The 26,405-nt window shown below is 45.1% G+C and overlaps 1 protein-coding gene across 3 annotated transcripts in view; it reads right to left on the bottom strand.

Moving 5' to 3' along the window:
* arvcfb (ARVCF delta catenin family member b) overlaps positions 1-26,405 on the bottom strand; it is a 258,481-nt gene that overhangs the window by 144,115 nt on the left and 87,961 nt on the right. For all 3 annotated transcript variants that reach the window (XM_080467630.1, XM_080467642.1, XM_080467641.1), the window contains 3 exons: positions 10,872-10,961; positions 3,104-3,194; positions 1,840-2,059 (listed from right to left, as the gene is read on the bottom strand). In XM_080467630.1, the coding sequence (XP_080323756.1) occupies positions 1,840-2,031 (192 nt within the window). In that variant the 5' untranslated portion in view covers positions 2,032-2,059; positions 3,104-3,194; positions 10,872-10,961. The remainder of the gene's footprint in view (positions 1-1,839; positions 2,060-3,103; positions 3,195-10,871; positions 10,962-26,405) is intronic.

Below are 26,405 nucleotides of genomic sequence, written 5' to 3'. Positions count from 1 at the left end.
GTGCTATCAAGATCAGTAGCTTATCACACTCATTAGGCGTCGACTTGTATGTGATTTCATTAATCAAGCATGGTCCACGTTTTTCTTTCATGACCTCAGCTTTAAATAATGGCAGGCCTCATTGAGTCTGGCCCTGAGGCTGTGAATCTGAACATTCTGTTACTGATCCATGCTCCATTTTAATCCATCATGCAGCCTGAGGAGTGTACGCCAGTGTGTGAGGGGAAGGCAGTTTGTGAGGAGGAAAAGAGAAGATGGAAGAGAATAACCTGGTGTATTCCTCATTCCTCATTATGTGAAAGAAGTGAATCTCATGACACATACTGTGTGATAAGACCAAGGGAAAGGTGCCGGCAGCCACTCACGCAACTTTTGCCCCGGAGGACACAGCAATCAACACTTCCTTCTCTCCGCCCACACTCCACATCCAAATTGATTTGGTATTTTGGTGTTCATAATAAAGCAGACAGTCCAATTCCAGGTGAGTAAATGACATTTCAAATTGACGCGAAGTGAGACGTGGCTACGAGTGGTGCCCCATTACAACAAATTGACCCGATGCTTGACAAAACAACCACGGTAGGAGAATATCTGGATGTTAATTCACTGCCTGTCATGTCAGGCATTGTCCAGTAAATCAAGGGACATTTATCAGGAGAGGAGGGCATTACCCGCTCCTACACACAAACATCCTAAAGCAGTAGATTACCTTTGTAGTGGGTGATGGGCTGACAGGTTTGCTTTACGTTTCCTGCATCCTCTTCATTATCGCTTCATGAGGCCAAATTGACAGCCAGCCCTTTGAAAATGAACACGGGCACTGACTGTTTACAAAACGTGGCTGCAAGCTAATGCAACCACAGGCAAATGTAGGCAAAGCAGCAACATCTCTGCTAGTCTTCCTATATCCGTATCATATGAGACTGCCTTCTTTATCATCAGTAAAGGCAGTGTATTCAAGCACCTCGTGTGCTAAATCTCAGAATTTTGCTTTCAAATAATAGTTGGTAAAAATGTGTGCACAGGCTGAAAGAGTTCCTTCAAAGATGTGATCATACCTAAAAGCGAAAACAAGACAGGGGTGCCATTAGAGCATCAGCACAATAAAAAGTCAAACCTTCAAAGACTGAAAAAAGCAAAAATAAAAAGAATTTGTTTTTCCTGACCATGGCAGTTATTAGGAGAGAAAGCTCTCTCAGCAGCTAACAGTTTGAAGTACGCAAATCAATGTGGTTGTTGTGACTGCTGACATTTTTAAGGGATTACAGCGGCCCCGTTTATACATCTTACAATTCTGCTCCTGCAGAGTCAGCCAGCATAGACAGAAGCCCTGGCCAGGGCTCTAATGTGGCCCAGATACTGGACAGAGCTGGGCGAAAGGCCACATCCAATCAACAGCACCACCAGACGATATGAAAGACCAGTGGGCGAAAGGAGATGGAATTGGATGGCAAGCAGCGGCGTACAAGGAGAGGGAGAAGCAAGGCAGAATGAGAGGTTGAATCTCATCAGTTGGCTTTTAAAAGATGAGTCACCACAGAGCAGATTATTGCACAACATCCAGGACAGTGGGTTCAGACGATGGGAACAAGTGTCCCAAATCACAGAGAAATTGGACAGAGATTACCGAGTTCCACCAATGATGAAAAGCAATGACCGCGAGCAAACATGGTGATGAGATGAGTTTGCTCAGATGGAAGGAAGGGAGCAGGAGGGGCGAATGTCACTTGAGAACGACAGGCTTGGTGGCCGCGGGTGGGGCGGGTGGCATGGTGGTGCAGGGTAGTGATTGGAAAAGACAAGGGTCGGGGCGTCAGCCAACAGACTGGCAACATTTACCTGCATCACCACTTGCTGCCACGCTAGCGGTTGGCTGGTGGGGGGGTTGGGAGGCAGATTGGCACGCTCTAGCTGCAGGGTGACATTGCGACGCTCCTCCTCGAGGGCCCGGGTCAGCTGCTCAAAACGTGCCTCCTGCTCTTTCACTGAGGCCAGGATGCTGGCAGCTGAGCGAACATCATAGTCCTCCATGTCCACTGTCGGTCGAGGTTGTACAGATCTTCCAAGTAAGGAAGGGAGGGAAGAGAAGGAGGGGGAGGAGGGGGCACCAGATCAATAACAAACACCCCTGAACCGGCAGGCTGGACGAGTGGCATCAACAGGCTGACACATGCCTCAAGCTCAAAGACAAACACAGGACTTATTTACAAGCCAAGATGAGATACTGATGATTTGGTGTAAAGCCTAAGACAGAATGACTCTGAGTCTGATTAACGAAAACCAACATGACACATTCCAATAGAATAATTATTGTGGTTGACTGGATAACTGAAGGGAGGCACTGTCACAGCGAGGGAGTCTATCAGTGTCTGACAAATCTGTTTAACTCTGTCTGTGGTTTCTTCAGCCAATACCCTGAAGGGACGCAATCAAACTCTCCCCACAAAGGGTGAGTACATGGGGAAGTCTCTGATCCTCCAGTCCAGCACCGCAAATAAACTAATGAAGAAACCCTGCTGGGTTCCAATTATGCATTTGCTTTCAGAAGTTTAAGTCTTTCTTGTAATTAATGCAATCCTGGCAGCACAGATGAAATTCATCAGTTTTGCTAAAATATCAGTGCAGCAAAACGGAAACTGAATTCACAAATTCCAAAAAAGACAACAAAGGGAATGAAGCGGCACAGTGGCGACTCACAAAAACAAAGACTTTTGTTTGTGGACAATCAAAAAGGTGGAAACGAATGAACAACCATAGCCAGCATGGAGGAACAGCACTGTCATTCAATAGAGTCATGCACGGGGCCATAATGCTTTCTGACACACACACACAAGCACCGTTGCAGGCACAAATCCAACACGTGCAAGATTCCAACAGTCACTCAGACTGACAGCCGGGTATCTCACACACGCACACACACAGACACACACACACACACATCTATCATAAACAATCATGATTTCCAGATAACATTTGCAAGCCACAGAGCGAAACACTGCCACACACACCCTGATATCCATAACTCCTGATGGCATGATATCAAGGGGGTTGACGACACAATAACAAATGGGGCTGGAAAAGACCGATCCATGGCAATACAGACCTAGTAGATAAGCAGGCAGAGAGGTGTTAGAAAACAGACATCCCCCACTCTAACACAAGCAGAAGGATGAATCAGCAAGAAGGACTGAGAGCTGGGAGAGAAGGAAATAAAAAAAGGAGAAGACAAAAGAGAAAATTAAAGATTAAAACAGAACCAAAACAGTTTGTTCATTGTATTTGCGTTGATTTATTCTCAAGCAATTAAAATATTTGAACAATCCACATTTTCATTGTGTATAATGTCTATATTAAGCCTGGGTCGGCTTGTGGCAAACAAGTGCACAGTCGAGATAGAAAGAGGGTGATCTGGTGCCTTCGTTAATATCAAATACTATAAATTTATGTGAAAATGCATCTTCATCGTGTTACATGACAATCTTGTGGAAAGAAATGCTATTGTTTTAGACCACTATGTAGTACACACGGGTTAAATGGTTGGTTCACTATATTGACAACTGGCAAATAATGACAGTTTGTACTTTTCTAGTTGGGTTTAATTTGAGTTGCTTAACTAAAGAGTCTGGCTTGAAAGTTAAGTTGTACAATTCAAAGTGTGCATATATGTAGAACTGGCTGTATCAAGGAAACGCTAAACAGAGAAAGCATCTGGTGTGTTTCAGATCTATTATATTTGCATAAATGTCACAGTGTAATTTAAAAGCAGTTCAAATTGTTGAACAATACACACACTTAAAGCAGCATCAAACTGTAGGCTAAAATCCCATCTGTGGAAATATTCTGAATAGTACATAAATAGTACTTGCAAAGTAATTCCATCACCATGCACAATTTAAAACATAAATCCCTCATAAAAATATGAAAATAAATATGTTTTTATGGTGTGCAATATTTGTTAATACTTCATGCAAAGCCTTCACTTATCACATTCACATTGACTGATATTGTTTTTTTGCAATTTTCTTCAATTCATTTTCCATTTAATAGTCACTGTGAAATACCTCCAGTACCTTTACCTCCATACCTGCTGATGTAAATATTTCTGCACACCTATTTACTTTTACATTTGGATAAAACTCCGTCATAATTTCATTGTATATTTTTAAAATGTTTATAGTAGAGTGTTTATCCTTTCCTGTATAGAGTATTTTGTATTTTATGCTTCTTTTTCACCTGTCTTAGCTGCTGTAACAAGTGAATTCCCCATTGAAAGATGAATAAAGTATAATCTAATATTAAAATTTAAAAAAAAAAGTGCAGCCAGTCCATTGTGTTGTGTTTCCACCAAGTGTCTTCATCTATAACTATGAGGTTGTGCAGTTTACTCTTAAAAAAAAAATCCAAGTTGAAATGTTTTACTTCATTTGTCATTTCAACCTTCCTACTTTGTTATTAAGGACCTTGTAATGAAGAAATTCAGAATTTATGAGCGTGTAGCAAATGTCCAGTAGACAGAGAGGAGATGAAGCTGTGCTGTCAAACAGTGAAAATAGAGGTATATACGCTTTATTGCAATTGCTTTACAAATAGTTTTTCCATAATTAGTTGACTTGTTATTCAAAGTGTAAATGCTGAATATGAGCATGCAGAGTCAAGACAGTACATCTGGCTGCAGTGTGTCCAGCAAGTATCGACAGACTGAGGCCAAGTTCCCATCTCAAATTTTTTAATGGTAAAAAGAGATGTACAGTAGAACCTGTCAGGAACGGACCCGGTACGAGTGACACCCTGTACTGGGCGGACACATCACTGTGCACGGACACATATTTAACTGTTAACACACCTTAATGAGTGGACAACATGCCTGACGAGGACAACGGACAGGTTTTCCTGGCAAATTTCAAGCTGAGCGACACTGAAACGGCCAAAATACTTGGGCCTGATTATTATATTATAATAATATATTATTATTATTATAATAATACCTGATTATTGGAATATTCAGGCCGCGGGTGATACATGATTGCCTCCATACTACACTCTGGGCTCACTTCTGTGCGCGTTCCATAACGTAACGTAACGATCCCGAACATATCTCCACTTCTGCTGCCAGGCGTTCTCCACCTTTCATAAAGTACTTTATGTTTCACTTCTGGAGTTCTGAGCCGTCTGGCTCTTTATTTGCTTTTAAATTGTGATTGTTCAGACGGGGAGAAGGACGATCTCCTCACAGAAGCGTCCAGTAGCTCTGGAGCATGCTCAGTCTGTACACACAGATCGCGCGGTCGACCGCAGAGGGTCGGAGCCTAGCGCACAGGGGTGGATGACGATTTTGACGTCATGCGTACTCTGAACACGAAAGTTTGACTTTCCCTTCACAGCAGAGAACATAAGCCCGCGGGCCAAAACCGACCAGGAAGCTCCAATATAGTCCCACCAAGCAAGGAGGTTTTAAAGGAAGTTTTATTTTGACATTTCATTGTATTTCGCACCAGAATGTTTTATTAAAATTGACTTTATGTTGAGATTGTAGTCATTTTCAGTACAAACTGTTTGATCTTGTAAAAATATAGACAATTCCATTACATGTACTGTGACCACAACAAAGAAAATCTTTGAAATGTAAATTTAAAGGTTATTATAGAAATATTTTACCAGTCTGGTCCACTCAGGATGAAAGTGGACTGTATGTGGTCCCTGAAGTAAATTAAATCTTATTTAATAATTATCTTGTATACATCTTATATACACATATATATATATATATATATGTATTTATATTGTATACATAGTGTATTGGTTCAGTTATGTGCTTTTAAATGACCATAACATATTTGGTGTTTGGTTCGTTCAATATCTACTGGTCCCACAATTTGTCCTCGTGACACGTCCCTCCGAAGAGAGGACACCTGTCTTCAGGGGACACTTGCCTTTTGATTTTAGGGCGTCCCTACGTCAGAGGTTTTACTGTATTTGTGATGAGGAGCAGCCCACGGCGGTGTTGTGTCGCAGCTGTTTCTCTGCTTTGCTGTATCACTTTACTCTGTGTTGCCCTATAAGTACATGGCATCCATAGTGCTGTGGTTACACTCAAAATGCATTTACAGCAGAAATTCCCTTATCTGTCCCCTTGGCCATCTTCCAAATAACGTTGGCCTCTCGCAGATGACATAATTCGGAAGATAGAAATCATATATTTAAAGAACCTTTTGTAATGTTTACAGAGTCAATACATAACGTGTTATGTGTTAATGTGTTATCTGCTCAAGGAAGAATGTTTGGCACACAGAAATCTTTCAGTTTATTTTTATTTTTCAATCCATTTTACAATGACACATCACAGGAAAGGTGTCCTTTTCAATGTGGCTATAATGCAACGTTCTGGCCTTAGACTGCACTGCTGAGTGAGAGCGTGTAAACATGTTTTGTTGATCAGCCGGCTGAAAAAACAAACAAAACCTAAACAAAACGGGAATCAAAACGTTATCCTGATGTTAATATGAACCTGTAAGTAAAACAGCAACACCAATGTTAAGAAGAAGAATGTCCAATTTATATAGTGTGATGACATTAAAGATTCATGGTAAAAATGAGGCAAGTGCTCATTTAGGCAGGCTAAACAAGAAGGAAAACCAAGAGATGACACTAAATCAGGCTTTATCAAAGCGTTTTGTTGTCGGTCGTGTCGCGGAAACTGAAAAAGAGGAGGCGTGGTTTGGCTCAGCAGGGTGTGATCAATGCCAATGGAGCCAATGGAATCACAAACGGGTTGTATTACAGAAACACACATGCATGTGTGTATGAAGACTATTCAGTCTTTATAGGACCCGGTGAGAGTAAGACCCTTATTCCCTTTGAAGCGCACAATCCCTCTTTGATGTTTGTTGCATGGTGATTATTTATTTATCCGTAGTCTCGTCTGAGTTTTCCTCTCAAAGCAAGATATGCCGAGGAGCCGGTGCTCCCAAAGTTAAACTCCACAATTTCCCCCCCCCTTTAATCTCTCAAATACTATTTTATTCTATTTTCAAAACAGGAATTCACCATTTTGAGAAATATTGTTCATTTTGGCTGGTGTGAGTTCACAGCATGAGAGTGAATCATCAGTGAGAAATTCAAAATGGAAACAGTGACTCCCTTTAAACAAAATAGCAACCTGGTCTATTTTCAAAGCTAAAATGCTACTTGAGATAAGTGACAGCAATAGTGTTTCAAAAGCCTTGCTGATTGGACAAACCTGTTGACAGACCCTAATGATTCACACCCTGGAGGGTTGGGAGGGCAACGTAGCCATCGCTTCCTGAGTCATAAAGGGAATAACATGGCAGGCATGTCAGCTACGCCCAGCAGCTTATCGTTAAACTCCAACTTCTGGCCCGACTTAAAATAACCCAGAATGCACAGGGAGGGGCATCTGAAGAATTCCCCTCTGCCTCTATGATGGCCCTGTTTTTTTTTTTCAGGCTTCGGTCCAGCAGATGTTCGCTAATGGCCTGGGTCAGAGGGGATGAAAACATAGTCAAGGTCTGCAGCTTTAACCCTATCCGCAATTACACACGCCCTAGTTACTGTCAAATTTGTGCGGTGGAAACCTAAGACAGTAAAACTCCAAGGGCAGGAGTGTCATCAGCAGATGCAGCAACACGACATGTTCGCGTGGAACAAGAAAGATAAAATTCATGGAAGATGTTTTGATTAGTACCACAAAGAGAAGTGGGTAAGATTTGATCAATATTGCGATATAGACATATTTAATTCAGGTGGCGATCCATGTGAAGTTTGCATGTTCTTTCTGTGCAGGAGTTTTCTCCAGAAACATGCACCGGAGGTGCCAGAAAACTGTCAATATGTGTGGGTGTGTGTGTTTGCCCTGTGGGTGACCCCTGCCCTGGCTCGTAGTGAGCTGGGATTGGCTCCAGCCCTGCCATGACCCAAAGTTAGATAAAGCGGTATAGAAGATGAATGGATCTTTAATTGAAAGAAGAAAAAAACCCGGCTCTGTTACTTGTGTGGAATGGAAGAACCACTTCAGCACAAACCCCCTCTGGACTAAAAATAGCCCGGCGATAAATACAGCCACACTGCTACAACTTCAAGTGTGGATAGGCAGATGAGATGCAGTGGTGGCTCACAGGCTTGCAGAAAAATCCGGTAATAAATCTTTGGCATCAGGTCTGTTGAACTCCCCTAAAAGAAATCCTCCAATGACAAAGCACACTGCCATTATACAGCTGGGTCGTAAACCAGCGTGCATTCGAGCTGATGTCAGGAAAAAAGGGGTGTCTGACAGGACGGGGATGTCGAATTCATATCTCAGTGGCCAAATGCATTAGTTTGCTTGCTGAAATGCGAAATGTTAAATCTTGAAAAAAGGAGGTGCTTTGTATGAATGACATATTGAATTGTTTTGTAGCTCCCTGAAACTCATGACAAATTATGAATCTCTGTTCTGCCTTTGTAAAAGACGTTGTGTCTTCAGGCAAGCTGACCAGAGCAGGCCGGAGTGACCAGCGTTTAATCTTCCATCTCTCCTACTCCTTTGGTTCACTCGGGTGAAAAGCATCTTGGAACTGAGCCTTCAACTCACTTACAGCAGGATTTATGGCTGCTGATGTCATATTCCAGCAGTTATCTCCGACTGCCATTTCAAGCAGCCATTGTGTGAAAAGTGCCAGGTGCATCTGCACAAAGTACCTGTCATTTAACCCGATGGACCCGACGTTAACCTCAACCTGCAGCCTTTGAGTGCAATAGAAAAAGTCAAATAATATGATCCTCTGCAGTGAAAGCTATATATGAATGTAGATTATATGATGTAGGATCATTTGTAATTAGCTAACATCTAATTTAATGGCTCTTCCTGTGTATACTATGTATAAAGGTTTCTTCAATTACTACCATTATTGCTAATTAATTTAACTTTCGCTATGTTTAAAGTATCAAACTAGAAACAGATGAGATCTGCAGCTACCAGGGAGGCTGAGGATTATGCAGCTGACATATCTTCAGGGAGTTGGACGGCGGGCTAACAGGGGCGGGGAGACCAGGAAGTAAACAATGAGAAGAATTGAGCGTGACCACTGGTGCCCAATATGGAGTTAGAAACATTCACCTGATTAGAGACTTGCTGGGTGGCGAGGTCACTCTGCTGCCCTTACTCTCAATTTGCCCGTTACTGGAGGCGGCTCAAATTAATTTTCAGCCAAAACCCATCTGATACCCACAGAGGATGCAGCTCTCAGATGCACAATTGGGTACTCAGGAACACCTGCTCCTCCTCCGTGTGTGTGTGTGTGTGTGTGTGTGTGTGTGTGTGTGTGTGTGTGTGTGTGGGGGGGGGGGGGGGGGGGGGGGGGGGGGGGGTCCATGACAGGCAGCAGTGGTAGAAACAGCCTTTCATCTCATTCTGCTGTTTATGTTAATACATTCATATAGTCAGAAGACAAATTATGCAATACAGGAGTATAGCTCTGCCTTAAACTCTTTTCAGACCCTCTAATTTCACTCTCTTAAGAGATCTTTATTTTATTTTTCTCCTTCACTACGCTGAGCACTTTCCGGAGAGTGACGGACCATTAAATGATTCATCATAATGACAGATATTTGTCGGCTGCGTTGAGTATTTTTTTTGCTCACCAACGCGAGCGCTTTGTAAGTTTTAGCGACTCTTTAGAAGTGCTCCTGAAGACCATTAACGTCCACTCGAAATAGTCCAACTTCTCAGGGAAAACCAAGTGAAACAAAGAGGTCTTTTTTATCAGTGTGATTGTGGCCCCTGCCTCCAGCTCTCATTGAGGATATGACACCAGTTTCAATCAGTGATGTCGTGATTAGTACTTTTCACTCGCAGCTAACTTTTTCTAGGTTTAAGGACCTTTTCTGTTCAGAATTTGCATGTTCTCCCTGTGGCTGGCTTTTTCTCCAGGTACACCAGTTAACTGGGTGATGCTAGTGCTAGTGAGTCCATTGCTGATCACTTTCACAGCTAAAAGACGATACAAACTGTTAAACAGCCACAGACAATTTTAATCAACATTTTCAGTTTGATAAACCCATCGATATACAACAAAACATATTGGAAAAATGCATGTTCTTTGTTGGTCTCTAACTCTTTATAGAGGACGAAGGTGTTGTTTTATGTGTCTACAATATACTAATGTATTATGCAGCATTCTGCACCATTTTGTGAAAAATACACAATCAAAGTGACATAAGATGAGCAAACATTCACATTAATTCCACTGTTTCTGGGCTTAACGATGTAAAACTGCAGAAAAGAACACCAGTCAGCATTTCAATTAGCTCTATTGTACGGTGCCCTTCGTCTTAGAGAAAGTTGTGAAAGCTATAATGCATGAATAAGTGAGCGAGTTCCTCGCAGAAGGCTAGATATCTAAATTGCAATTAAGTGTCTCAGGTTGTATCTAACAACAGGTGAAACACTTCAAACATCCAATTACACAGCAGAGTCCGTCCTCAGAAACCGGACCAGAATGAAACGTCCGTCTCTGTTCGGTTGTAAAACACACTAAAATCTGTGAAGAGAGCTAAAATTACTTTTCCACCGACATTCACCTCAACTGATTCAACTGTGTAAATTATTGAAATAAGAGAACATTTCTCGGAGAATTAAAAGAAGAAGAAGAAAAAAAAAAATCGTTGGAATGTATTGAAATAAAAATCCTACCAGGTACCTCGGCGACAAAGTGAAGTGAAGCTCCCTTGAGGAGAGATAACGGAGAAAGTGAAGTCTGAGATTTGCGAGCCCCCCCACAAAAAAAAGAAAAATGTCTGTGAATGTAATTACTGCAATGACGAACTGAACAAAGTGATTAAAGAGAGCTGGAGGTGTAGCGGGGAAGGAGGGGTACCTTTGATGTCGGTGAGCGCCGTCAGACCACGAGTGGAGTGAGGAGAGCTCCGTCGGTGTCGGCTCGTTTGTTCAGTCCGCCAGGGGAAATCTGAGGAGGGAAAAAAAAACAACAAGCAACATTAATATTCATCCAACTTGCTGACAGTGCATTGTTAATAAAGGACTCTTATGCAATATGGACACACCGTATATACAGCATAATTACTGTACTGTATATATCATTTCTCTGTTTTCATGTAAGACTATCAAGAATCTGAGACTCCCTCCTGTAGTGTGGCACTATTTATGTCCCCTACAGTTTGTTTTCTCTTTGTTTATGCTTCCCCATGTGGACATTTTTTATTCCTTAGGGAGACAACACCTAGTTTTATATGTCAATAACCGCCATATTGCACCTGTCAGCTGTCAAGTTAAGAACAAATACCGAAAGTCCTTAAGATTTTTTTTTTTTTTATTATAATGTTTGCAAGTGAAAATGCAAAAGTTTCATTGTGTTTTGGTATGCGTTTACACGACAAGGGTGTTCGGAGCCACTGAAAATGAAAACGGCTCCCAAGGTGGAACTATTCAAAAATGCTGACTCTGACTGGATCTGCACCGTGGCCGTAGTAAACAGTTCTTCTGCACATGCGCAAGTAGATCGACAGTAACAAACATGGCGGCCTCCAGTGTGTCATGACTCCCAGTCCATGTTCTCCGGGCACTTAGTAGTTTTATAGTTGAGAAAAACAATCCAATCCATACGAATGTCCGTGTGTTCGCCATTGTTAATCTTTATACCTTATTGTTCTCTGCACACGTGTGTGTGTTTAAAAAATTTAAATATAAGCCTTTAAGTGCAATAAGAGCCCATTCTGATCTCTGATTCACCAAAATTTACATAAAACCAAATGCTTCAAGTACAACAAATGCTTTTCAAATAAAACCAATGGTGAAGTTTCTGGTTGGTTTTCTTTGACATGCAAATGTAATCTTGACAATCTGAGAATGGGCCTTACTGTAAAAGGTTCCTAAACCCAGGTTGAGAACCATTGTACTATAAGGTCAGGTCACACATGGAGGCGTTTGTACTTGAGGCGCTTTGCAATGGAGATGTCCCCGATAGCAGATGACCAAGCCAGGGCCGGGGCCCGAACATCTCTCTGAATGCGTTGTGAGCCACCGTGACGCACAAATCTGCCCTTTCAGTGCTTTAAACCCTCGTGGTGTTTGGCATTCACGATCTGGCTCTATCCCCAGCGGGGAATTGCATCATACAGCCATCGAAGCGGAGCTGTCACTCACGGATCAAGCAGGTGGCACTTCCCATTCCCACCCTGTCGAACACATATGGTCTTGTCATCAGCACTCGGAGATGCACCAGGGGGAAGGTGAGACTGAGACAACAAATCCTTCATCATCTCAGCTGGTCCGTCAAGGTCCATGTTTCACATGTGTACAGTATGACCACTGTTACAAACCAGTCGAAAATATGGACTTTTGCTCTCCTGCGATACTGCAGGCAATAAACACAGCCTTCCTGAAAGAATTCATAACTCTGTGGCTGAAGGCGAGATGTTGATTGACCTCGGCTTTGCAACTTGTGTGCCAAGACAAGCAAGTCTCTTCACAACTTCAGCCTTCTTGACTGCAGCAAATCCACAGAAAGCTTCAGTCGGTCACCATATCGCCACATTTCTTCCAAGACACGCAGTCCCACACCTTTTTGCTCAAGAGGTTTCTTTCAGGACCCTGGGGGTCTCTGTGGACGTCACAACCTCAGCAGCAGAGTCCAGAGCTGCATTTTAACCACCGAAACTTTCCCCAAGTACAAAGAACCATCACAGTAATTTTATGCATTTTCTCTCATCTTTTTTGCCATTGTCTTTCGATGATACAGAGGACTGAAGCATCTCTGGCTTCAAGGAATCCTCTCCTTTTGTGTTTCGCTTCATTCATAAAAAAATCTTTTAATTTCAGCACAATTTGAATGCCCTCCATGTTTAGAATTTATCAAACAAGGATTCTGGCCATTCCAAAGTTTTTCTTATAAACCCCTCTCTGGGTCTTAGGTGTTGTGTATTTAAATTAATGGATTTTACAGTCTAATTGACAAAACATACTGAAGGACATCAGGTCACATTGGAAACCCAAGCAACAAGGAGCTTTTGAGTTCCCAAGAAGTACCTGAACTGAAGCTTCCAGGTACGTTTGATGGCAGTGGAGTTCAGATCAGTGATTTTCTTCCCATTATACTCTGCAGAGATCAATCCATACAGGTCCTGCCTCACTTAAAGGTAGGACAAGAAACTTCTCAGAGCCACTACACTTCACAGCGCTCTCCGAGTACAGAGAGGAACATCAGAGGAACAACCCACAGGGCGGTTCCCACGCTGCTCGAGGACTGTCCACAGTGTCTCCCTACTAAGTACAAGTCAATTTAGTCAAAAGCAGTCCTATATGAATATTTTGTGAGAGTCCTATGAGAATTCAAAGGGTCCATATGCAGTCATTTGTAACATCTTTGGGTGAAGTTGATCATTCAGGAGCTGCTGTTCAGAATCAACCTACACACAATACACACACAATACACACACACACACACACACACACACACACACACACACACACACACACACACAATCACTTTTCTGGTTGTGTTCACAAATGACATCCATTTGAAACTGATGTATCCTCTTGTATTGATGTTTAAGCCAGAGTTCTCCCTTGAAAACACTGCAACAGCAGTATTTCAAGAATTTATTGACGCAGGGTCACTCTGAACTTCTCAGGCTTTACTGATTACTTGTTCATTCCTATACACAAAGTTTTACTAATGCGCATTAAAATGACTTATAACTGTGCGGTCTTGTCTCTCTTTTAGAGGCTCCCCATTTTGGTCTCTGTGGGTCTGAGAAACCTAGGCTGAACATTTTTAGACAAGTTTTAATAATAATAGTTATCGATGTTTTTCTGAAGAATATTCTACTAGAAATTTAAAAAGCTAATAGGTAATAATGATACAAATGTGCAATTAGGCTTCTACGGTTGCAGAGTAATTGTGGGATATAATCTTCTCATAAAGAACTTGACTGATGATCAATTTTGCACTTAATATTGGAGGCACACGGTTGCCGGGCCCTTATCTGATTCTTAATAATGAGGCAACAGTTACTCAATATTTTCAACAAACCAATATGCCAGCCTGACCTTAGTATTCACACTGTACTGCCTCGGAAACAGAGACATCACAGGCACAAAAAAAGGAAAAGGCCAAGTGTCCAAATTGGATTTGATGCTTCATACCAAGGGATGAATCGTTCTGCCATACACACCAACCTGTCCAGAGGCTCCGCAGCCTTTGATGGCTGAGGAAACAAAAGGCTGGCAGCAAAACCGCTGGACTGGCTGCACCCTTGAAGATGTCATCGATGATGAAATCAAACGCGCCCGTACACATGCTTCCTCGCAGGCCAACTTTCATTACAAGACTATGGTTTTAATAGGATGTAATGGTTCCTTAAAAGTTGCCTCATACTTCAGGAAACTCTTGAAGTATTGGGGCAGTCGAATATTTCTGTTTGAATAAATACAATTCCCCAAATGAGTTCGTCAGCAGTTCATCTAAAATAATGGCTGGTGTGCAGATGCCACTGGGATTCAGACAATTTCCTAAAAAACATTAGACAAAGAGTCACTTGTCTAAGAAAGAATAAGAATAAAAGTTGTTTTGATGCAACATCTGTATTTTCATGCGCAATTTAAGAGCATATTTTTGGAGGGTTTGATTAGTCGTTGTTTTTTCCATACTCGAATAAATACGTTCTCGGGAAGCGCTTGAGCAGCAAATAGTGTCACCTCAGGTCTCATGAGATTAAACTGCATGAATTCATGCTTAGAAATTGAAATTTGAACTAGTGCTTTAAGCTTTTAATACAAAGGCAGAAATCCATCCTTCTACATGCTAAGTATCTCCAGATGCAGCTGTGACTGTGGGCCAAATATGCATTTATGAGTGGTGCAGCCATGCAATGTTTCATTACCTAAGATCAGAAGACTCAGAGATGCGTTTGGAAAAAAAAAAAAATCAATAGAAAGTCAACTTTCCTCCTCAGGTTTTAGCTGTCTGGGATTAGAATATCTCCCCCTCTCCAGGGATTCCTGGGTGTGTTCACTTCAAGGACAGATAGGCTGAGCACCTTGGATTTCTGGTACAAACATCAAAGGTGAAGCTAAGCCCAGCCGCATTAGTTATCACCTCGTCGCTCTTCGTTTCTCTCCGCGGATTCTGGAGGAGGCCTTACACCGCTCCTGAATGGAGATTATCTCCACACTCAGTCACAGCTCACAGTATCGCTCTGATTAATACACATTTTATTATTCTTATATGCTGCAGTGCTCTTGTAAGTGGCAGGTCAGCAGCACAACAAACCAATTTGGGAACGGGAAGATTGATTGGTCCATGATGACAAATAAATGACCGATGCTTCTCGACTAATGATGCTTAACCTCCCACCCAATCCTGTGGAGCTGACCAGAGGTTAATAGAGGGAGACTGCCATTATTCGGGTGGCAATTTGAGGGTTCCTGCAGATAAAGAGATGTTGGCAAATGATTAAATGTGACATAAGGCTCACATCGACTCAAGTATTGTAGTTTGAAAAAGCCTGGTGTGAGTGGCACTAAGGGGTCTTTCACATTCGGATAGTCCGGGACTCTGCTCACTTAGTGTGGCGGGGGGGGCCTTTAGCTTGTGGTGGCTAGGCTAATTAGCGCGTGGCTAATGGGTAGCCACAAACAACCGCAATACATGGTCTTCAAATCAGAAATCAATGAGCGCCTTCCTCACTACTCCACGTCTGGCCGCAAGATATTTATCAACTTTTTCTTTTTGCATCTGCTTCTTCTGATTCGTCTGCTTTGTTTGTTTAATACCTAGAATGCATTGCGCACCTCGTCACCTCCTCTCCCCTATCCTCTCCCCCGTACTCTCCCCCGTCCTCTAGAAAGATTGTTTGTAAACGAAGCGAGACCTAGCTTTTCAAGGGGGCCAGGGGTCTCTTGTTTGCGCCAGTTCAGAGTTCATGCCGACCAAATGGAAATAGAGGCGGCTCTGGTCCGGATCAAACAGCGGAACGTGAACACGCCCGAAGGAAATATGGTTCAAAAATGGATATATAAAAGTAATAAGAGAACATTTCCTGCTCCCAATACCCACACCCAATCAGATTTGTTCTCACTGGTTCAGTGGATCATGATGCTGTTGTCCCTGATGTAATCACCTTCATTTGACAGTTATAAGCGCAGAGTCCTCATGCAAGCATTTGCGCTTCATATCTGCGCCTGATGCCTCACCTGCTGTGCATTATGCAGACAATTGCATATTCTATCACGACTTGTCCCTTTCAACCCACATCATTTGGAGAGTGCCCCAGTGTAATACTGTGATTAATAATGAATGTAGAGTGAGGGGTTGTCTGTCTGCGGAAAGCTGCACTGATCATGTCATGATCAGCTCTCCTGCAGCCCCTTAGGGGGAGGGGTTATTGGCTGCAGGTGTGTGCTTTTTTCCCTGCAGTGTGTTTCAGGTGGGCGTGCCTGGAGGTGGTGTTTGGGATGGAAGAGCTGGCTGGGTTAATTACCAGGATTCAGTACAGCTGCGGGTAGCAGGTGGAGGCGTTTTGGAGGAGTGGCTCTGCTTTTTAAACGGGCTCCTCACTCCACTCGACGCGGGACCGTAAAATCAACAAGAGTTAGGAGTTGTGGTGTTGTCGGTTAACTCTACCTCTACCTCTTGCTACCTGCTCAACACTCCATGCTCGGGCCCAGCCAGCACCAGCTCGTCCCACACTGCCTCGGCCGCCACCCACTGGACCACAGCTTCAACCTGCTCTGCCCCAATCAGCTCTGTACTCGGCTCTGGTGCTGATTCCCGGGAGCCCCCGTCCGGACAAGGACACGTCCCCTCGCTCCGTCAGCCTGACTCCGTCCACGCTAGCCTGACCCGTGAGCCACTCTCCCCAAGACTTTATCTCTTCTGGAGGAGTCTAAAGTCTAAAATTATTTCGTTTGTTAAATAAAATCCTTGGTTCACTTCATCTTTGTTCTGGTGACTTTCTGCGCTTGAGCCTCTGTCTCCCCGCCGTAACAGTACGGTCCCGCCAAGATGAGCTCAGCAGATCACCAGCCAGGATCAGATATGGACCAGTCTCTCCAGCAGTGCCTCTCCAGCCAAGACGCCAGACTGGGTCAGCATGACGCCTTTCTGCAGAGCCTAGTAGTCAACAATCGGGCAATTCTAGACCAGGTGGCCAGCCTGACCTCCCAGGTGGCCAGCCTGACCTCCCAGGTGGCCAGCCTGACCTCCCAGATGACCAGCCTGACTGTCCAGCAGAACCCGGCCCTCCGGTTACCTGAGCCTTCGGTCTCAGTGCCAGACCTGGGTCCACCTCCTGCAGCCCACTTCAGAGAACCCTTTGCTCCCGTTCCAGAGAGGTACGCAGGTGATCTGGGATCATGCCAGGCCTTCCTGACCCAGGTGGGCCTGGTGTTTGAACTACAGCCCCAGTCCTATTCCTCCGACCGATCCCGGATTGCCTACCTTATTGGACTCCTGTCTGGAACCGCCAGAACTTGGGGAACAGCGTTGTGGGAGGGCCAGGCTCCTGAGTGTAGCTCGTACCAGACGTTCACGGATGAAATGAAGCGGATATTTGACCACCCAGTTCGTGGAAGGGAGGCCAGTGACCGACTCACCCTCATCCGCCAGGGCAACCGCAGTGTGGCTGAATTTGCGATCGAGTTCCAGACCCTAGCAGCGGGTAGTGGTTGGAATGACCGTTCGCTCCAGTCTGCATTCTACCGGGGATTGCAGGATCACCTCCAGGATGAGATCGCCACCCGAGACCGAACTGAAGACCTCGACAAGCTGATTAAACTTAGCATCCAGATCGACAACCGTCGCAGGGAGCGTCGCAGGGAGCGTCGCCGCGAGCGATCTCTGCACTGGACTCCTGCACTCCCCAGACAGCCGCGGGCAGATTCCCCAGGTCCTAGCTCCGAGCCAGAAGCCATGCAGATTGGACATGCCCAGCTCACCCCGCAGGAGAGACAACTACGCCGGTCTAATGACGCTTGCCTCTACTGTGGTGAACTGGGACACTACATCACCCGTTGTCCTACACGCCCGGGAAAAGGACGGGCCCGCCAGTAGTAAGGGGGTTACTGGTGAGCCAAAACCTCTCTAATGCCCCCCAGCGACTCCAATTATCCGGGACGCTCTGTTTCCAGACCCAGACTCTGATGGTCTCTGCGTTAGTGGATTCCGGAGCAGAGGAGAACTTCATGGACTACCAGTTAGCAGAACAACTATGCATCCCGTCTGTCCCCTTGGAATCCCAATTAGAAGCCCAGTCTCTCAACGGTCTCCATCTGGCTCGGGTCACCCATAAGACTGTCCCCGTCACTCTGGTGCTTGCAGGTAACCACCAGGAGATCCTCTCCTTTCACCTCATCGACCACTCTCGCCCCCCGCTGGTTCTGGGGTACCCTTGGTTGCGTACTCACAACCCGCGGATCGACTGGGTGAGGGAGGAGGTCAGTTCCTGGAGCGCCTTCTGCCTTAACCACTGTCTGCGGTCGGCCCTGACTCCGTCTACGCCCACCAGGCCTGCACCCCCGGATGCCACGGACCTCTCCCTGGTCCCTGAGGCATATCGTGACCTGGCTCCAGTGTTCGATAAGGACAAGGCTCTCTCGTTGCCCCCACATCGCCCATATGACTGCCCTATTGACCTCTTACCAGGAGCCACGCTGCCTCACAGCCGCCTGTATAATCTGTCCCGACCTGAACGCACCGCCATGGAGACCTACATTCGGGAGTCCCTGGCTGCAGGCCTCATTCGACCATCTTCTTCTCCAGTAGGAGCCGGGTTCTTCTTTGTGGGCAAGAAGGACGGCTCACTACGACCGTGCATAGACTTCCGGGGACTCAACGACATCACCATCAAGAACCGGTACCCTTTACCTCTGCTCAGCTCTGCGTTCACTCCACTCCACGGCGCCACTATATTCACCAAGCTGGACCTTCGAAACGCCTATCACCTCGTACGCATCCGTGAGGGGGATGAATGGAAGACAGCGTTCAACACACCGCTGGGACACTTTGAGTACCTTGTGATGCCCTTTGGACTCACTAACGCCCCTGCAGTTTTCCAAGGACTCATGAACGACATCCTCAGAGACATGGTTGATCGCTTTGTCTTCATCTACCTGGATGACATTCTTATCTACTCCCGCAATGTTAAGGAACACACTCAACATGTCCACCAAGTCCTGGAGCGTCTCCTCAAGAACCGGCTCTATGTAAAGGCGGAGAAATGCGAGTTCCACAAGACCACGGTGTCATTCCTGGGCTACATCATCTCGCCAGGGGAGGTGAGGATGGATCCCAGCAAGGTCTCGGCGGTTCAGGATTGGCCGCAACCTGAGAATCGGAAGCAGCTCCAGCGATTCCTCGGGTTTGCCAACTTCTACAGACGATTCATCCGGGACTACAGCAAGACCGCTGCTCCCCTGACCGCCTTGACTTCAACCCTTCGACCATTTGTTTGGACTCGTGAAGCAGCCCAGGCCTTTCAGACCCTAAAGCTCCGGTTCACCTCAGCACCTATTCTCGTCCAGCCAGATCCCGGTCGTCAGTTTGTGGTGGAGGTGGACGCCTCAGACTCGGGGGTGGGAGCGGTGCTCTCACAGCGTTCCGCGTCAGACAATAAGCTCCATCCCTGCGCATTCTTCTCTCGACGTCTCTCTCCGGCAGAACGCAATTACGACATTGGAAACCGGGAACTATTGGCTGTCAAGATGGCCTTGGAGGAATGGAGGCACTGGTTAGAGGGAGCTGAGCAGCCATTCATTGTATGGACGGATCATAAGAACTTGGAATATATTCGCTCTGCCAAGAGACTAAATTCTCGCCAGGCCCGTTGGACCCTGTTTTTTGGGCGTTTCCGGTTCACACTCACCTATCGCCCAGGATCCCGCAATGTCAAACCAGATGCCTTGTCCCGTCAGTTCTCCATTGAGGAACCCCCATCTGAACCTGTCCCAATCCTGCCTAAGACCTGCACAGTGGCCTCTCTCACCTGGGAGATCGAGGCCTTGGTCCAAGAGGCCCTCCGGCTACAACCGGACCCAGGTGGTGGACCTGCTAACACAATGTTTGTTCCTGTCCCTGTACGCTCCCAGGTCCTGCAGTGGGGTCACTCGTCCCGGTTCTCCTGTCACCCTGGCGTCACCCGCACCTTGGGAGTGGTGCGTCAAAGATTCTGGTGGCCTACCATGGATCGGGACACCCGGGAATTTGTAGCGGCCTGCACCATCTGTGCCCGCAATAAGACCTCTAACCAACCCAGTTCCGGTCTCCTCCAGCCACTGCCCATCCCGACCCGCCCCTGGTCCCATATTGCAGTGGATTTTGTCACTGGCCTGCCAACTTCTAAGGGTAAGACCACCATCTTGTCTATTATTGACCGCTTTTCAAAGGCAGCGCACCTTGTGGCCCTACCCAAGCTACCCACTGCAAAGGAGACGGCAGACCTGCTGGTTTCTGAGGTTTTTCGCTTGCATGGCATTCCCTTGGACATTGTGTCAGACCGAGGCCCTCAGTTCACGTCAGAAGTTTGGAGGGCGTTCTGCACCGCACTGGGAGCTAAGGTGAGCCTGTCTTCGGGTTTCCATCCGCAGTCTAACGGGCAGACAGAGCGACTCAACCAAGAGATGGAGACCCTTCTCAGATGTGTAACTGCAGAGAACCCCTCAGCCTGGAGTGACCATCTGGCCTGGGTTGAGTATGCACATAACTCGTTGGTCAACTCATCTTCTGGCCTGTCTCCCTTCCAATGTTCCCTGGGTTACCAGCCCCCCCTCTTCCCGTCCCAGGAACAAGAACTGGCGGTTCCTTCGGTACAGGCCCATGTCAGGCGATGCCGTAGGATCTGGAGGCAGGCCCGGGCAGCGCTACTCCAGTCATCCCGCAAGATGAAACGACAGGCTAATAAGAAGCGCTCTCCGGCCCCTTGCTATATCCCTGGGCAGAAGGTGTGGTTGAGGGCCAAGGACCTTCCACTGCGGGTGGAATCAAGGAAGCTCGCCCCACGCTTCGTGGGTCCATTCGAGATCCAAAGGATCATCAACCGGAGTGCGGTACGGTTGAAATTACCTTCCTCAATGCGAATTCACCCCACTTTCCACGTGTCTCAGGTCAAACCGGTGAAGGAGAGTGACCTGTCCCCTCCGGCCCGCCCCCCTCCACCACCCAGGATGCTGGATGGTGGCCTTGTCTACACCGTGCGGCGATTGTTGAACGTTCGTCGCCGGGGGCGTGGTCTCCAGTACCTGGTGGACTGGGAGGGTTATGGTCCGGAGGAACGTTCCTGGGTGCCCCGAAGTCGCATTATGGATCGGGAACTCATCCGGGAGTTCCACCGCCTGAACCCGGGGCAACTCAATTGTACGCCAGGAGGCGCACGTAAGGGGGGGGGTACTGTCATGATCAGCTCTCCTGCAGCCCCTTAGGGGGAGGGGTTATTGGCTGCAGGTGTGTGCTTTTTTCCCTGCAGTGTGTTTCAGGTGGGCGTGCCTGGAGGTGGTGTTTGGGATGGAAGAGCTGGCTGGGTTAATTACCAGGATTCAGTACAGCTGCGGGTAGCAGGTGGAGGCGTTTTGGAGGAGTGGCTCTGCTTTTTAAACGGGCTCCTCACTCCACTCGACGCGGGACCGTAAAATCAACAAGAGTTAGGAGTTGTGGTGTTGTCGGTTAACTCTACCTCTACCTCTTGCTACCTGCTCAACACTCCATGCTCGGGCCCAGCCAGCACCAGCTCGTCCCACACTGCCTCGGCCGCCACCCACTGGACCACAGCTTCAACCTGCTCTGCCCCAATCAGCTCTGTACTCGGCTCTGGTGCTGATTCCCGGGAGCCCCCGTCCGGACAAGGACACGTCCCCTCGCTCCGTCAACCTGACTCCGTCCACGCTAGCCTGACCCGTGAGCCACTCTCCCCAAGACTTTATCTCTTCTGGAGGAGTCTAAAGTCTAAAATTATTTCGTTTGTTAAATAAAATCCTTGGTTCACTTCATCTTTGTTCTGGTGACTTTCTGCGCTTGAGCCTCTGTCTCCCCGCCGTAACAGATCAAGGCCTTTTCTCAGCCACTCCAGGTTCTTTGTGCACGCACGCATAGGAACTGGAGTCATATGTACAGATTACTTGTAAATGCAGTGAACAACTGTCTGGCCTACCATGTTTATAAATTGATAACCATGAATATGAAAATGAAAATGAAAATAGAAACATTTATTTTGTCTCACTATTGCAGTTGTGGATTATTCTGTAATGTTGTTGAATACTTGGATAGTCCAATATTTAAACAGTGGGCTGAGGGTTAGGCGGCTTGTGAATGGGATGATAAACAATTACCAGGTCACATTGATCATATGTCAACTCTCCATGTTTGTTTCAGGCAGGATTACACCACATGTTATACAGGATCGAGGTGGAAAACACAGATAAAATTCTCAGCTTTAACTTCTTTAGTGGAGAATATGAGGGACTAACTAACCCATCTATGCATTTGTGAAAATCATAGCTGACACAAACGGGTTCCTAGATTCCCATTCTGGGCATTGGTCATATCTTCAAACATTTAATAGTCTTTAAAAACATATTTAAGGAGAAAAGGTCCGGTCTTGGTCTGAATTAATGAGTCCTAACTTTTTTTTAATAAGCCCTAACAGATAGCAGAAAGTGTCTGGACCATTTCTGCAAAACATTACAGTGAAGCCAAACACTGAACAACATTTATACTTTCATGGGAATACCCAAGCAAGCCCCTTCAAAGGTTAAACAAGGTTCGGTCATAAGACAGAGCTGCATTGTTAGGTAGTTCTTAACAGAAAGAGAATCTCTACTTTCTGTGTGTATTTTACTCGTTCTCATTATACAAAGCATTTCTCTGGGTACCCTGGTTTCCTCCCGCAGTCTTAAGACAAGAATTTAAGGTTAAGTTGAGAAACTAAAATTGCATGAGTGCGTTAGATGGTCCATTCCTTTGTGTTTGTCCTGTGATGAACTGGGTGTGTTGGTGTAGAAGAAGAATGGATGGATATGAGCAACTCAATGAAAATAAACATGGTTAAAGGTTGGGAAATTTTGTGGCTGGGCAAAGTGAAAATACATACACAAACCCAGTATATTTCACAATTTACACTAATAAGCTTCCAAACAAAGACTTGTATTCATATGACTCCACTGTGTGCTGAAAGTGTGACCCTACGTCCAAAAGGAACTTAAGACCAAAACATGAAGCGCTAAAGCTCCGTACAAACTTTCCAATTATGTAAAGAATAAGTATTAGGCACAAACAGGGACATAAAAGTGGAAAACAATATATTTTTGAGTAAAGAGTTTTGTTGTTTTCATCTAACAAATGACATTTCTGAGTACATTGATGACTAATTTGAGTGTGTAAATTGTGCATGTATAATGTCAGCAGTTAATAGATGCAACGCCAACATTGCTTTACTTTCACACTTCATACATATGCAGTGGTCAGTGTGTAAAAGTGAACCAAGGTCGGGCCATTTTTAAAATGTGAATATTAGTATTTTAGTAGTTGTGTGTGGTGATAAGTGATATACAATCTTGTAAGTCTAACACAAATATCTGCTTCATGTTTGCACTGAGAAATAAAGTTCTCCATCAAACTTATATGCAATAGGGGCACAAAAGTGTCCTTGCAACAGAAGTACTAACAACAATTGTTGCATAGACTCTCAGTACCTCGACAGGACTGTGTTGTAACTGCAGCTTCATAGACGAAACAGAAAAAGGTAAATAGAAATGTCACAGTGTGCAGATTAGACTGGTGAGCTTGGAGCAATCCTCAGCTGATAAAGCCAGTGGCCGTGCTGTTGTCAGGCCACTGGTTTGGAGATGTTTTGTATTCCATGTCATCCACTCATTCTTCTCAAATACATAAGAGAAGATAAACCTGCGACGTCTTGCCGCTGGTTCAGAGCACTCTGTACTCAGACAGAATCCCTGGACAGTTCTGTATTGCAAGGTAATTGTTTGGCTGAAAGCACAGCTCAGACACGTTGTCCTGCCAGTGCCCCACCTGCGTGTGCAGACTGTGTTCGCAAAGAGCAGCAGCTCATTAGTATTCCATATGGAAATGAGGGTCCATCATTGTTACTATGGACAAACAGGAAGGCTTGCGTTATGTAAAAATGAAGATAGCTTATGGTTTTAGGGCCTCATGATAGAAGAGCTAAACCTGTATAACCCATGTGAAGCGTAGTTTAACTCATCAAAACTGAGCGTGCATCAAAAGTTATCAAAATGGATTTCCTGCCAAAACAAATGAACTGCACTTCCCAAGAAGTTTGAAGGGTATATCGAGAGAGGGAAAAGACATTGACCGGCGCCTTTGGACTCTGCAGTTATTGGATTTCCTACATAAATCCGCAAATTTCTATCAAAGTTGAATTTGATACAGATTAATTACATGCAGACTGACGGCACTATGAAGGTCATCTTTGTGTAATACCTCATTAAGACTTGGATATCACAAAAACCAAATGGCAGATAGCCCTACGCCATGCCCCCGTACCTCAGTCCCTACTGTATTCGTTCACCTTAAAGGAAGGAGTGAAGCAAAGACTAAACTAAAAGCATTGCATGTTGCTGACTGCCCTTTGTTACTCAACCCTGTGTGAAACTTCTGCAGAAAACTTAAAGGAGACATATCATGCTTATAAATCCTTCCTTTTTACATATAAATCATGCAGTTGTGGTCTATACAACGCGAAACTGCAATGCTTGGGTCTGAATTCCTCATTATTAGAGCTCCACAGGCCCCTTTTCAACCCCTTTTCTGATGTGCTTCTGAGAGCAACTCGTTTTGGGGCGGTCTCTTCAAATGCAAATGAGACACTTCATACCCCTCCTCCTCTCCAGGTTGCAGAGGTGACACTCGGTTCAACGCCACCCTGTTCGGCCATCTTTGTAGTTTGATAGAACAGATACAATTATCTAGCGGCGCAGAAACTTTATATTCAGACATTATTTACAAAATGTCAACAACGGAAGATTTGTCCATCCAGCCATACATGTTGGAGCCAGAGTCGGACCCGGCGGAGCGAGATGAAAATGACGATGATGCACCTACAGAACAACGTCTTCATATGGATGTAACGCAATGGTGTGTTACTATATTTACACTAACTTCTCCATCCATGCCCACTACTACAATACTGCCTGTATTACAACGACTATTTAACACAGAAGTTACATTATAATCTAAAACGAGCACACAGCGCTAACATATGAAGACGGTGCAACTGCTAATGCTAACAAAACAATGACAGGGACGTCTTATCATCACACTTTTTAGCGTTATATACAGCTTACCGAAGTGCTCTGTTCGTCATCTCCATAGATAGAAGGAACTGACCGCTCAATCAGACCAAGTCTTTCGGCAAATCCTTCTTTATACTGGCGGAGGTTGCTGAAGCAGTCATTCTTGAAGTGATTCGCTCACACAAAAATGACCTTACCCACAGATGTGGGTACATTTCTGTGAAAAATAAAACTCAACCAGGCACTTCGAAAAGGTTCTGATGCTGGGAGACGGTGTAACGAAGCTTGTGGGTTACTACATCCAACAACCGAACATTTCGACTTATCCTCTCGTAACTTCGGTTGGACTACAAAATCGCAGCGAGAAACAAAAATGGCGGATTGCTCGAAGTGTCGATGTCCTAATTTGGCAGTTCCGCTGCGAATACTGTGACGTCATTGTTCAAAAAACGTAATAGAGAATAGAAAAATCGAAACCGATCGCAAAATATGACCAAAACAGAATATAAAGATATCAACGGAGCACCTGAAGAGACTACTTTGAACTTTTCTGTACTTCTAAACACTCTAAATATACAACAAAATGCATTTAAGGGCTAAAAAAGTGGATTTAGCATGATATGTCCCCTTTAAAGTGGCAAACAGAAGCATTACGTTTGCATGTAAGTGTGTTTCCACAAAGGCCTCAGCTCCTTATGAATGCTGTTTAACAACCACTTTGTGAGGTATAAACCAAAACTAAACTGCTCTTACAAACTGTAGCGGGGCTCACTTCAGTCTCAGTCGGCCCAACAGGAGCAGGCAGCATGCCAACATATCACTGACAAATATGGACACTAGAGATTCACAGCAGCAGGGTTCTCATTTTATTACTGGCTTTCTGCAATTTTTACCTTCAGTTACATACTTTTAGTTGAAATAAACTGTGCAGTTGGGGCCTATCACACATATAAATCAGACACAAATAATTTCATTAGTCACAGGCTGTGATATGATTGTTGTACAAGACTGTTGCGGTCCACATTGCCACCGTCATCTATGCCCATGAGCACTGGGCCAAGAGTGGGCCATATCCAGCCATCATCTTGCCAGCATGAATGATTGGACCAATCAAATAAACATAAATTAATAA

The sequence above is a fragment of the Lipophrys pholis genome (assembly GCF_963383615.2).
Source record: "Lipophrys pholis genome assembly, chromosome: 7".
NCBI classification, from domain to species: Eukaryota; Metazoa; Chordata; class Actinopteri; order Blenniiformes; family Blenniidae; genus Lipophrys; species Lipophrys pholis.
The sequence above is the reverse complement of the archived record's forward strand: the minus strand, read 5'-3'. Positions and strand labels throughout refer to the sequence as shown.